This window comes from Chelonoidis abingdonii, chromosome 8, assembly GCF_003597395.2.
Source record: "Chelonoidis abingdonii isolate Lonesome George chromosome 8, CheloAbing_2.0, whole genome shotgun sequence".
Lineage (NCBI taxonomy): Eukaryota > Metazoa > Chordata > Testudines > Testudinidae > Chelonoidis > Chelonoidis abingdonii.
The window spans coordinates 35476926-35491506 of NC_133776.1; the positions used below are offsets into that span (position 1 = coordinate 35476926).

General features: G+C 41.2%; 1 protein-coding gene across 10 annotated transcripts in view; it reads right to left on the reverse strand.

Annotated features, from left to right (window-relative positions):
* The window catches only part of AGFG1 (ArfGAP with FG repeats 1), an 81891-nt gene that overhangs the window by 17895 nt on the left and 49415 nt on the right, over positions 1–14581 (reverse strand). For all 10 annotated transcript variants that reach the window (XM_075068512.1, XM_075068517.1, XM_075068509.1 and 7 more), the window contains exons 4-5: positions 7285–7447; positions 4716–4872 (exon numbers count right to left, since the gene is read on the reverse strand). In XM_075068512.1, coding sequence (XP_074924613.1) covers positions 4716–4872; positions 7285–7447 — 320 coding nt within the window. The remainder of the gene's footprint in view (positions 1–4715; positions 4873–7284; positions 7448–14581) is intronic.

Here is a 14581-nt window from a genome sequence, read left to right on the forward strand (position 1 = left end):
TCAAGCGACATCACTCTCTAATATCTAGCAACTTAGAATCCATGCAGTTGGAGTAGGCACCCATGACCTTGAGAGATTAGGTCTCAGTTTAGTGGACGTGAGACTGGAGGTTTCACTGACACCGCCAAGAGAGTGGAGAACCAGTATTCGTGGGCTCAAGCTGGGTATGACTCTGGCTTGGTCACATCTTATCTTTAGTAATACCCAATGAATGAGTGGGACTGTGGGAAAAGTGTAAAGGGGCCTGCCTGACCACAGCAGCAAAAATGGTGTCTGTCAGGGAACCAGGGCTGCAATCTAGTAGGGAGCTGACCTACTGACACTTTGTTGATCCTTGTCACAAATAGGTCTACTTGGAGAAACCCCACCAATGGAAGATGTATCTGGATGAAGAGACCACTCAGTTTCATAAAGCAAACTGATCAGGTGGTCTGCTAGATCATTTTGGACTCCCCAAAATAAGCAGCTTTAGATCTATCAAGCTAGCAATGCAAAGCTCCCAGAGCAGAGCTGCCTCTTGATGGAGTGGAAAACAGCTGGCTTCTCCCTGCTTGAGACAGAATATTACCGCTGTGTTGTCTGTAAGGACTAACAGACTCTTTCCCTTGATGTGAGAGAAACATCTGGCACTACAGTCCGATAATTTTATGCATCACTGGCAGAGCTGAAAGCTAATTCTTTTGAGGACCAGAGATCCTGAGTCTGCAGAGAACCCAGATGGATTCCCCATTCCAGGTAGACATATCCTTCACTAGCATTAGCATCAGCTGAAGGCAGGCAAATGGAACACCTACACATACATTGGCTGAACCTGTTCACCAATCGAGGGAGGCAAGAACATAAGACATTCTCATCACCAAGTCTAGCTGATGGAAGCTCAGTGAGTAGATGGATGCCAACCTACTTTGAGGAACTCTGGAGTGCAGTCTGGCATATTGAACTACATAGAGGCAGGAGGCTATATGCCCCAAGAGCCTCAAAGAGTTTTGTGCTGTTGTGACTGGGTGATGTTTCTTACCCATTGATTGAATTGTCTGGAACAAAGTCCAGCATGACTCCTGTAAACTATCCTCTAGACCAGGGAGAGGAGAGACTTCTCCGCATTGATTAGCATTCTCACAGCATTGAACATTGACTGGATCAGGCAGACACTGCGCTGTTCCTGAAGTTGAGACAGACCCTAGACAAGCCTGTCATCCAGATTTACCCCTACTTTCAACTCCAGATCTTCTAATGAATGCAGCTACTACTGACATAACTGTTGTAAAGATCCTGAGAGCTGCTAATAGGCCAAACGGTAGTACAGTGAACTGATAATTGTGACACTGGTAAATGAGGTGCTAGCTCTTACCAAATCTGCTCAGCTGACTCCTACACTGAAAAATTCATAGCTGGAAAACAGACCGGCTCACGTGTGTTAGTATTGCTCAAGATAGGTGCTAAACTTGTAAGACTGTGTTTAGACTCTATAAAATGCTGGTAAGTTGCTGTACAAGTATTCTTACTTGTAATGTCTGTATCCCATGCTATCAAGTAATATGAAAGTTTTGCTTTATAATTGTAAAAATGCCTCCTCTGAAGTTGCGGACCTACGCAGGAAAAGGACTATCAAGTCTAACTGGGCCACTGTAGGAACAAAAAAAAACAAAAAAAAAACAAAAACAATTTCTTTATGGGTGGAAGTTTACCAACTACAGGACTCAGAGTAGCAGCCGTGTTAGTCTGTATCCGCAAAAAGAACTGGAGTACTTGTGGCACCTTAGAGACTAACAAATTTATTTCAGCATGAGCTTTCATGAGCTATAGCTCACTTCTTTGGATGCATAGAATGGAACACACAGACAGGAGATATTTATACATACAGAGAACATGAAAAGGTGGAAGTATGCATACCAACAGGAAGAGTAATCAATTGAGATGAGCTATCATCAGCAGGAGAAAAAAAAAACAAAAACTTTTGAAGTGATAATTAAGATGACCCATAGAAGGTATGAGGAGAACTTAACATAGGGAAATAGATTCAATTAGTGTAATGACCCAACCATTCCCAGTCTGTTTAGGTCTGAGTTAATTGTATTTAATTTGCATATTAAGTCAAGTTCAGCAGTCTCTCTTTGGATTCTGTTTTTGAAGTTTTTTTGTTGCAACATTACTACCTTCAAGTCTGTCACTAAGTGGTTAGAGAGACTGAAGTGTTCTCCCACTGGTTTTTGAATGTTATGATCTTCATCATCTGGACTCATGGAAAAGAAGCCCTCGAGGAATTCCACCGTGATTTTAACAGTTTCCATCCCACCATCACACAGCCAAAGTGTAGAACACTGGTCTATCAGAACACAAGTTCATGAGGGGGAAAAAAGGCACTAGAACGTTGATAGGAGTAGAACAGAAGGGCTTCAGCCATGTGACTTATGAGCTGGATCACTGAAAACAGTTTAATGCATATGAAAAGTCCTTATTAATGTACGATGCTTGCATGGTTGGAGTTTACAATTTACTGTGTTTCTAAGAGGTAAAAAGTATCAGCCCTGATAAAGTCCGAAGTCCTAAATTCTGTGGGACTGTTTTCCTCAATTCACTATCTCAGGGGAGTGTACCTTACTGCAGAGGAAGACACCAGTGATATGTATTCAGGTACTCATCCCATTCACAACTTAAAGCAATCATTTCAATCTAAATATAGCTGGCTTCATTAAGAAATTTTAGTCTTTCTTCTTGAAAGATATATATTCCTTTGTACTTGTTCAATCCTATATAAAGTAGTAGGACAGTCCTGAAAAGAGATAACTGACCATGGTTTATGTTATATTAGATTTATCAAACATACAAGGAAAAAACAAACAGCTTGCCTAAAAAGAGGCTTACAGTTCCCTGAGGTCCATTTAAAAAAAAAAGGAATTCAAGTACAGAGTAATCTGATATAAATGTGGTTTGATTAGGCTGGATCTTTGGATACTTAAGAAGTCTTTCATACAGATGCCTTTGGAGTGAAACTTTGTTTTATGTAATGCTGGCCAATAAGCATGTAAATTTTTGGATTAAAATTTGCAATTGGTCAATCAACATCATTCCAATTTAAAAATATTCCATTCCAAGAAACTGATTTACATGAAAGTCTTTGTTTTATGCATACTTTATAAAATATGCTAAACTATTCACGTTTAATTCTACTGAATTCAGTTGGTCACTCACATTATCTTTCAAATATAATGCCTGAAAACAGTTAAACACATTTATAAATATTTTTTAATTTAAACTGGTGATGAATACCTTATTCAACTCACCAGAACTGTGCCCCATGATTTTTCAACTTTGTAATTTAATGCCAATGTGATGACAACACTCCAGATGAACACAGATTTTTCACAAGCAGCATCTCTCTTCAGTATTAGCAATATTATAGTAGAACCCAGAAATGCCAACCAGATAGGGGCTCCATTGCCTTAGGAACTAAACATTTTAGTAAATATTACCTAATCTGAAGAGTTCATAATCTAAAGTAGACAAGGTCAAAGGGTAGGTATTTGTCAGAGCCGGCTCCAGGCACCACCCCAGCAAGCAGCTGCTTGGGGCGGCCAACGATGAGGGCTGGCACATCTGGGTCTTTGGCGGCAATTCGGTGCCAGGTCCCTCACTCCCTCTCAGAGTGAAGGACCAGCCGCCAAATAGTCACCGAAGACTGACGCGGTGGCAGCAGAACTGCAGATCATGATTGTGCCCCCCCACCCCACCCCCTTTTTCTTTTTGCTGCTTGGGGCGGCAAAACCCTGGAGCCAGCCCTGGTATTTGCTCACGGTCACACAGAAAGTTAGTGGAAACATACTACTCAATATCTATAAGCTGCTGACTTACAACTATTGATGTTCTTCAGAATCAATTTAGTGGCCATTATTCTTTAGGATAAAGTTATATGCACTGAGGTCTTTTTTCCCCCCTCTGTAATATTCAGGCCTGTTTACCAACAGCCATTTTAAATATTTAAAGGTCTGTCCTACCACACCTAGCCCTGATCTTTGCTCAAAAACAGTTTCCTTTTGCTCCTGTTCCCACACTACTCCCAGCCACATGGACTTCCTCCAAGTTTGTTCTCTCTTCCTTCAGTTCTGTCATACTCAGTGAGGCAGCATTGCTTCTTCCCCTTCACTGATGCCCACACAACTGTCTGTTTACTATTTTTCAGTCCCTCTCCATAAAGGATCTTGCCAACTTTTTCAGAGGGAAGAAATGACATCTTGCATAACCTCTGCCCATCCCCACTACTTTACTCACCTTCTCTCTCGCCACTAACACTGTCTTCTAGCCAAATATTTGCTTTATAAACAAGCAACTCAAGGAAAACATAATTAAAGCAGAGTGACAAAAAGTGACCAAAAACGTAATTTGTGTCAGGTACAGATCAATACTTATGTGATCCATGTCGAATAGTACTATTATGCTATATTTTATAGCTATTCTCTTCTGTTTCCCATGCTGTTTTTGCAAAGGAAATGCAGAGTGTAAGTTTTAAAACTTTAAAATACTTGCTTTATTAAACTTGATTTCCAACTTGTCATAAGGTAAATCTTAACTGATATAACAGTGTTCAAGGCACAGAAATATAAATTTTCCTTTTATTAAGTCAGAAGATAATTCATATTTATAAGCCATAAAGAATAGAAACCTGAGGAGTTTTCTATACATTTAATTAGGAGGGAGTGTCTACACAGAACTCTTACCTGTATGACTGTTGAAATGTGCAAAGTTAGCAAAATTTGCTGTAGCAGTTGACTGAGGAGCAGGAGCAGCAAAGATATCTGAGCCAAGGTCACTGAGGAGGTCAAATTGTTTCTTTTCCTGCTGCTGTTGTCCTTGAGACCTAATGATAACAGGGGACTAAAAACAACATTTTAATTAGCTAAACAAACAGGAAAGCCAATATTTAACCAAGCTTTACAAAAAGCTAAAGGACAGAGACCGAAAAAGCTATTTCTGGTACTAGTTTTGATCTGTTTTTTTGCCCCGGAGCATTGTTAGCAAGCCATATCAAGTTTCATAACTTTAGAATTCAGACCAATTATGTAAAACAAACATGCAATGAACTTGTTAAAAATTTATAATTTAATCTAGAGCTTTTAGTTTAAGTTGTGGTACAAAGAAGAATCTTTCCTCAACCTCCTCTTCCTACCCTCCCTAAGGTGTGCAAGAGCATATTCCCCCCCAAGCTCCATCGGCTTAGTGTGAGTCTTCAGGTTGCCCTGCTTAAGTGCACCATAGGAGTTAAACAGCAGACTTCCAGAGACTAAGATCAGGGGCAGCTCTAGGCATTTTGCCGCCTCACGCATAGCAGGCAGGCTGCCTTCGGTGGCTTGCCTGCGGGAGGTCCGCTGAAGCCGCGGGACCAATGGACCCTCCGCAGGCATGCCACCGAAGGCAGCCTGCTTGTCACTCTCATGGCGACTGGCAGAGCGTCCCCTGTGGCTTGCCGCCCCAAGCACGCGCTTGGCGTGCTGGTGCCTGGAGCCGCCCCTGATTAAGATGCATATAAAACAGGAAAATTAAAGGTATCTAAACAAATGGATCCAGATTATGGAACCTGTATGTAGTATTTGCAATTATTTTTGAAGACCAGCAGAGCTTCAGAGCCATGTAGATTGAAGCTCCTTCTTCTCACTAAATCCCATTTTATTTTTCTTCCAGAAAAAAAATAAAATAAAAAAGTTACATTTCTTGCAGAATTCTTCAACAGGACATTAAAGCTGCATGATTAAAAACTCCAGAGTCAGAAAATTCTAAACAATTAAACTTAGCTTTACCCTCTTGTGTGTTAGCATTATACAGACTAATTATATCATATATTTGAAAAATAATATATATTTTTTCCCTCCAGCCTATCATATACCATTATGGATGAGCTAGACAGAGAGCCAAAAGTCATTTGACAAGAATGCAACAAAACACACTTGTAACATACAGCATAGTATTCATGACCATACATAGAGAGAAACATATGTTAATTAAGGTAGCTTCACTGTCCCCTGAACTGCTTCTAAGAAAGGGATGTCGAAGTTATAGTGCGCTGGACTGACCAAAATACTTGCTCCTACCACAGGGAAGATGATTTACATAAAAATCTAGTTTACAGTTAACTTAATTTTGTCACAATGGCCCAAATTTGGGGGTGGAGTGAAGAGATGCAGCAAATCTCAAGTTGTTGAAAAATCATGGTTTTACTTCTAAAAGTACTGTCCATGTCTCCCTTCAATAAAAAGATGGCAGTTGTAACAGAGGGCTTCAAAGGAGGCAGTGATGTGTTTTTTTAAATTCCAACAAGGATGCAAGGGAGAATGACCCAACCCAACTACAGTAAAAGCTGTTTTATCCAGTGTGTTGGGGGAATGGGGAGGTACCAGTAAGTAAAAAATGCCTGTTAAGGACCGGAGGGAGTTCGGGATGCGGAGCTTGGGGTGCAGGAGATGCAGAGCGCAGGCTCTGGGAGGGAGTTTGGGTGCGGGAGGGGGCTCGGGGCAGCAGGTTGGGAATCGGGTGCGAGTGCCGAATCCGCAGACCACTCACCTCAGGCAGCTCCCCACAAGCGATGATGTGTCCTGGCTGCTCCTAGGCAAAAGTACAGCAGGAAGCTCTGGCTGGGAACCGCAGCCAATAGGAGCTGCGGGGGCAACACCTCTGGGCGGAGGCAGTGCACCGAGCTGCCTGCCGCATCTCCACCTATGAGCGGCCAGGACAGGTCACCATTTGCAAGGAAGCACCTGAGGTGAGCGGTCTATGGATCAAGCCCTCTCCCATGCCCCAACCCCTTGCCGGTCCTGCGCCAACCGGACTATAAACCGGAATTTCAATGAAGATCAGAAATGCTGTTTATAAAGCTTTCTGGTTGTGAAGTGTCAGATAAAAAAGGCTTTTACTGTATGTTGTGGGTACACAAGATGTTTAGCCAAAAGCCTGTTACAAAACAAAAACATCTTAGTTTTATTAAATAGCACCAAAAATACCAGTCTATTAATCATTATTACACAGAGCTGAGGCTAGCATTTCTAGTCTGAAGCATTCAAAGTCAATCCACCACAGAACTCAGTTTCTAGATTTTACTGTCAGTCCCCTATTCGCATTCCATAAAACCAACAGAGCATGTAAGCTATTAAGTACAGTTTTATTGTAACAGCAGTAACCCACTAATGCCACAATTTTCAGTATTTTGTAAAATCTTGTTCAATTCACAAAATGCCCATTCTCCTTTTAAATACTGTAACATAATCCCATACCACTGAACTCTTAGCCATTACTCACTTGGCTAGGTGTGCCTTTATTTAAGTGCAGTGCTGGTGCAGATTCTCCCAAGAGAGATTTAAGCGGTTTCACCTCAGGTGTGCTGCTTGTACTACTAGCAGAGGACCCTGATATAGATGCATGGACTGATGCCACAACCTTAGCTTGTTCTGGAGGAACATACCTAAGTTGAATAAAAGTAAAATTAATTAATATTTAACATAAGTTTTGTTCCAACATCCGTTATAACAGTAGCACAGGGATCAAAAGTTATTGCTCTGAGGTCTGAGATTTGCTATTTTAAGCTCTGGACCTATGTCAAATAGTACTACTGGTCTGATGGTCCAGTCACCATTTTAGTGTCCCATCTCTCAATGACTGGGGTTACAAAAGCTTGAGACTCCAGTTTTCCAATGTTTTATAGCAGCCGTTTTCAACTTGCGGCACGCAGAGCCTGTGTCTAAGGGATCCGCAAAAGATGACTATAAAAATAAAGTTTCAGATCCCAGAAAAGGCATACCTTTGATCTATCAAAAGTAGGTGAATGCCCCCGACCTACAGGTCAAAACCCAGAAGTGTTGTTACCACCATAAAAGCTAACAGGTTAGCACCCTCTCTCATGCTTTGTTAAATGCTATGCCGAGCACATGGAACATTTACAGCTGAGCTCTGTTCAGTCAGTTTTCAGTCTAAGATTTCTATGGTAGGGGCCTGAGGACCACAGGCTGAATTTCCAAATGGTCTCCACCTCCATTTGAAATTTTTTAGGGGTCCACAAATGAAAAAAAAAAGTTTGAAAAGAAAAAGTGCATTAAAAAAAAAAAATCACATCTACTTCTACTCAAAAGTGATGTTAACAGTTCCTAATCTCAATCGCCTGTCAGGGTTTGAATCATTGTTGTACACTCTATTGAAGTCTGACATCCCAGCTTTTAAGTGATGTGAGCTGGAATGGAAGGAGGTGAAGCAAGATGTTGACAACACTTCTTTAAAACTCAGAGTGAGTTACAAATAATTAAATATTCACTTTACAGAGCTTCAATATTTTTACAAAACCCTAGTAAATATTTTTACTGTCACTGTAGTTCCATCCCAGGGACTGTTTATAGTGACATCAGTAGCAGTATAGGACTTAAACTATTACAGTTTCCTTGTTCGAGATGAATTATATGATTGCCCCGTTAAGTGGAAAACATACAGAACTTTTAAAGACAATAGTCTGATAACTTCTCCACTTAAATGAGCTGTAATAGCTCTTGCACCCTATTCAGCAACCAACCATCTATGTAATAAAGCCAATATATTCTGACAAGGTCTGCCACATATACAAGAGGAAAAACAAACAGCCCCCCAGACAAGCAAACATAGTAGAGCTGTTAGCGAATGAGCAGAACACAAAAGCTTCTATTCTGCCCTATCTTCAAGCCACTCTGCGGGAAACAGCAGAAACTGCCCTTGTGAACAGAAAATGACTTCCCCACCTGCAGAGTGCAACAATCTTGTGGAGCCTCAGCAGCTGCTGAGGCAGTTTGGATCCAAGTTCAGACCTCTAAGAAGAAGGCCACCGAAAAACAACTGGCACCCTGTATCCCATGTTCACCGCTTTTATATGGTTATATATTTTGTACAAAGTACACCTTGTGAGGTGGTATTTGTAAACTCAATCTGCTGATTATTAACCTGTTGAAATGTGTGTTACACTGCATGTGAAATTATGAGATTTTGCTGTATGATTGTTACTGGAATGTGTCGCAATTCTGGATAATACTCATAAGCCAATTCCTCAGACACAGACATACTAGCATGCCAGAAAAGTGCTAAAGAACCATTACCTGGTGGTGGGTTGTAAACAGGAAAATTTACAACTCATCTGAAAAGACAGTTTGAAGCTCATGTACATCATGGAGCTGCCTGCCCACAAGACCCAGCAAGGATTTTTCCAACACACAAGGGTTGGGGTATAAGACCTGCAGGGCGCAAAATGGCTCTAGCCACCTCCCTGCTCATAACATCAACGACACCTAAAGAACACTAAACTAATGAGAGTGGTCCCGGCTGAAAGGAAACCTAGCCTGTGAACTAATGGTTGCCTGCAGCAGCTGGTGTGGTAAGAATGATGTTTGCTTCAAACCTTATTTAGCTTGGTAAAGTTTAGGAATTACCTTGCAATTTTATCTTTTTATTTCTTTTGTAACCAATTCTAACGTCTATGCCATACTAATTATAAAAACTTAAAATCTACCTGTCTGCAGTTAATAAAACCTTCTTTTATTATTTTATCTAAGCCAGTGTGTTTGATTGAAGTGTCTGGGGAATCTCTACTGTAAAAGTTACTGGTAGCCCCCCTTAATAGCTTACAAGCAGACAGTAGGGGGAAGCAGAACCCTCACGTATACAGTATCCTGAACTTTTGAACTCTCTTTTCTTCTGCCTCAAAGCAGAAAAAACTTGCTTCAAACCAGTTTTTACTGAACAGATAACAGAACCGTGAGGTTTGACACCTACCAATCAAGTATTAACACACAAGGGTCTTTGTCTAAAAGTGTATAAAAGGCTTGTGAAATTTGTATGGAATAGGGTCTTTGTACTAAAGTACAAGGCTCTCCTTTTTTCTGCAGAATAAAGCATCTTTTCCTTATCCCATTCAGGCTGTTATTGGCTCTCAGCTAGGAAGACCTGATATTTCGGTAACAGTTTCTGGCGACCCCAGACGGGACTCTCCTAGCTCGGACATCGGACTCCGGATGGCTACAGCAAACTAGGAACGGCGCCACTGGGGTGTTTAGCCCCTCTTCCTTGCTTCACCGTGGCCCCTGGAGTTCGTGCTCCAATAAGTTGAGCCCTAACAGGATAAGGAAACGCTATCTGGTTCTGTTCTGTTTAACCGGTTACTGTTTTTCTCCTCTGTATACATTTGGGATTAGGTGTGTGGGCGGAACTGAACCTCTCGTTCGTAATTCCTCAGGGTGGAAGCCATTGCGTGCGATGAAGCTCTGAGGTCAAATTGAGATCCTTCTGTCCCGTCCCCTCTAGTGGTCAATGTAATAGAAGTGGAAAATCCTGGTTTAGACCATAATTCCCTCTGCTCTCTGTGTAATTCTCTGTTTGAGTATCAGAAGACAGATGGGTGGGTCTCTGGGTGAACCCTCTAAAGATAGCTCTTTACCTGGTGTTCAGAAAGGAATGTCAAAGAGGAACCATTTATTCTTGTCTTCTGGACTCTGGAACTGCCCTCTCCACTGTTACTGTCAAGCCGAAGAAGGGCAGACCTCTGTTTTTTGTCTTTCAGATAATCAGAGAAAACTGATGCCAGCTGAACAGCATTCAACGTACCATGCATTTACTGGCACAATAGGAATTATGTTTTGTGTTCTATGTTCTGTCTTGTGGTGTTTGTCTCGTGGCCAGAATGAATTAACAAGTTGGTGCCCATTGGTGGCCCATGGAAGGGACGGTTCAGCGAGAAAAGCGGGATCGGACCCAGGCGGGCAGGCAATAGACAGAGAGATTGAAGCAGGTTGGAAAATTTTGAGGTATAGTGGAAGGAAAGATTCAGTAAGTGTAAGCAGGGGGATTTCAAATACCCAGGAAATACTTGAAATGGGTGATTTGAGTTGATTAAAAGTGGCTGTTGGAGACAAGCAAGTGATTTAAGGAAGAGTGAGAAGTTAACTCTGTAGTTGCTGGAGGGTAACAGCAGTTGAACTTTGTAAAAATACCAAAGAGGAAAGTTCTGGTGTCTTTGAAATGTTTGTAAAATAAATTCAGGCAAAGAAATTTATTGGGATTTGCAATCATTTGGCTATGAACAATTTTAGTTGAATTAGCTAAAGAATGTATACAGTGCTAATGTAATTGAAAATTTATTAGGATCTAAGGGCACTATAAGTAGTGATGTTTTCTTTTCAGTGTGTTGAAAGCAGGAAAGTTAAAAGTAAAAAGCAAATTAAAATTCTGTAAAGGTAATATATGTCCCTTTTAAGGTAAGAATCTTAAGTTAAAGTTTGTGATAGCTTTGGATCCAAAAGCAAGCCAAGAAAGACATCTGTATTAATGCAAATTATCTAACTGATAAGGTAGAAGCCACTGAAACCTGGGCTGCCTTGAAACAAATACAAGAAAATATGGGGTAATCCTCTGTTTTGCCTGGAAATCAACAAGGGTATTTGTATATTTTAAGCAATGATGACTGCCCAGAAGGTAGACCTCTGTTTTTTTGTCTTTCAGATAAATCAGAGAAACTGATGCCAGCTGAACAGCATTTAAAGGTACCATGCATTTACTGGCACAACAGGAATTATGTTTTGTGTTCTATGTTCTATTTTGTGGTGTTTTGTCTCGTGGCCAAAATTGTTGTGTTTAATATATTTCATAGGATAGCTAATTTAAAATCAAACAGAAGGTTAAATGCAAATTACTTGCTTATTCAACTTGGAATACAAAGTGGTTGGATAAATCAGGACAATGTGATATACTAAAGTCTAACACATTTCTTAAGCTTAAGAAAGAAGGAAACTTCATTGGTCAGATTGTTAATTAAAAAATTGTTATTAAAATTTGAATACCAACAGTCTTTGAAAGCAAGACATGAAAAGTTAACCCACTCCCCATATTGTACATGGAATCCTTCTGGCTTACCTCAGATTTCTAGCTACAGAGGGCTGGGGATGGTTAGGAAGCTATTGGACTAGAGGTTATATTGAGTGAACTTCCTCAAAGTGGGGTGCTTGTGCCCTGGCTTGTTGCTCCAAAGCTCTGTAAAAAAGTTATTTTAGTGGAAGGGGTATATGTGGCATATATTGTAATAATAAGACTAATGTTACTGTATAATGGCGAATGTTTTATGTGTTCATTGTTGGTAAAAGTGTATGGAGTGAAGAGTGAAGCTTTCCTTTGTAGGTTAAAAAGAAGCCAAGAAGGGAGAAAAAAAAAGAACAGAATGAATTAACTGGGAAAAAAAGGCTAGCATGCTTTAGGCTAAAGATAAAGACTGGTCCATTCAGGACACTTCCTCACAGCTAAGACTTGGCTGACAACCAAAAAAGGGGGGGCTTGAATGTGCCCAAAGAGCTATGAGATCTGCAAAACACTGCCAGGCACTAATGAAATGATTTACGTTTCTTTTCTCACAGTAAAGAAGCGCTGACCCAGAAGAACATACCCTAGCAGCCCTGCCACTCCTTGGAATCAGAGAACTGGATCTATGTAAATATCCACAACGAAAGACTGCTTGGCTCCATGCTGGACAAAGGCCTTATTAAGTCCTGCTGACTACCAACACCTCTGTGAAGTGCCAAGACTGACTGCTTGACCCATGATTCTCACTGCAAAAAGACTCCTCCACCTTGGGAGGATTCTCCTACTGATGATTAGCCTATTTCTCCTTCTAGCTCCATGGTGCCTTCTGGACAGCAGGGAAAAAGGACAAGGTGAAGTGCTAGTAACCCTCTCCCTTGTCCACTGACAAACCTACTGTGCCTTTGGAAATTTTTCTAGAAGAATCAAAACCATTACAGGGTGATGTGCTGGTAACCTCCCCTGTAGGATGCTGAACCACGACTGTTTCAGGGAAGAAGAAGGAACACTCACTCCACTGAAATTGCCAAAGTCCAGGAATCCTGACTAGAAAGGACATTAAGAACTGATTTCCTGGTGAAGAAACAAAGAACTATACACTGGCAGGAAGAAATTTGTGGGGACCCATTACCTGGAATGTGGATTGATTGGATTTTGGGGTTTGTTCTACAGGCTGCGCCCTGTGTTCTGGATAAATCCTTCAGCATGTATTGCTCTCTCTAATTGGATTTTAAATGACAGATACCAAAGGCACCTTGTTGCCCCTGCCATCTCCCCCATTACCCTGTAATACACCCCCTCCTAGGCTATTAATGTTAATGCCTTTTGAAAATATCGAGGATAGTTAAATAACAGATGTAATATAGTATACCACCAAGGAAAGATGGTATTGAATATCACTAAGGCTGGGAAGGCATTGCAGTGGGATCTAGTATGTTTAGAAATTCAGGATTTTCTCAATGACCAGCTGATGGCCATTCGGAGTGATCTTGAGCACCAGACTTGGCCCACTGTCCTTACAGACACAACAGGAGTACCACTGATCTGTGGTCATGGAGACATATTTAGACACTTTCTGAGTGGAAGTGTGGACATTCACAGTGCTCCTTCCAAGCATTTGGACCAGTTAGAGGGGTGTGGGCTCCCACATACTGAATCCTGACGGGTCCATGGGGGGGATGCATGTGGGACTGGATTATTCACCAGGATATCTGGGAAATTAGAACACCTGGTATACCTAAATAATTTATAGTCAGCGCCCCTAGAATAATACCTGACATTTTGGATAGGAATAGGGAGTCAATGAACATTTTGGCTGTTAGAACCCCTACAGCTTCAGTGTATCCATAAACTAAAGCCAAGGGAAGTTGTCACTGTTCATGGTAACATTTGTTGGGAGGGTAGAGGATAAGGAACTATCCTGACAGGACACTTACTTTTTCCAGCTAATAATAGCAATGTGGTGGTTTTAACATACACACAGCAAGATATACGTTTTAATCTCATTACCACTGCAGGCAATCATATTGTTTATTGGCCTGCAGATAGTATTTTGCAAGTAGCCCAAAGTTTCCAGATACCCTTTAATTGGACCAGCGTAGTATCTGATAGATTTCAAAATGTGCTTTGTTACCAGAGGTTCAAAAAATCTCTGAAACACAAGGGCAAATTCACATGCTTCAAAATGTATGTCAAGTTGCAAAGTGTGCCTTTCATACAGCTTTTAGAGTGTCTATTTTATGTACTAAGTGATGTACTGTGCTTTATAACTAAAACTGTACAACAATCCCATCATATTATTGCTATGGAAATGTTATTGCTCGTATTGTTGTTAGTTAGCTTAGGATTATGTTGTTGTTGTTGTGTTGTAAAAGACGTAATAATAGTAATACCTTTCATGTCCATGCTAATCATGCATTGTCATTACATAAAATCAAAAAGGACGGTTACTCACCTTTGTAACTGTTGTTCTTCGAGATGTGTTGCTCATATCCATTCCAAGTAGGTGTGCGCGCGCCACGTGCACGTTCGTCGGAAGAATTTTCCCCTAGCAACACCCGGTGGGTCGGCAGGCGCCCCCTGGCGTAGCGCCGTTGCGGCACCACATATATACCCCTGCCGACCCGCCTGCTCCTCAGTTCCTTCTTGCCAGCTACTCCGACAGTGGGGAAGCAGGGTGGGTATGGAATGGATATGAGCAACACATCTCGAAGAACAACAGTTACAAAGGTGAGTAACCGTC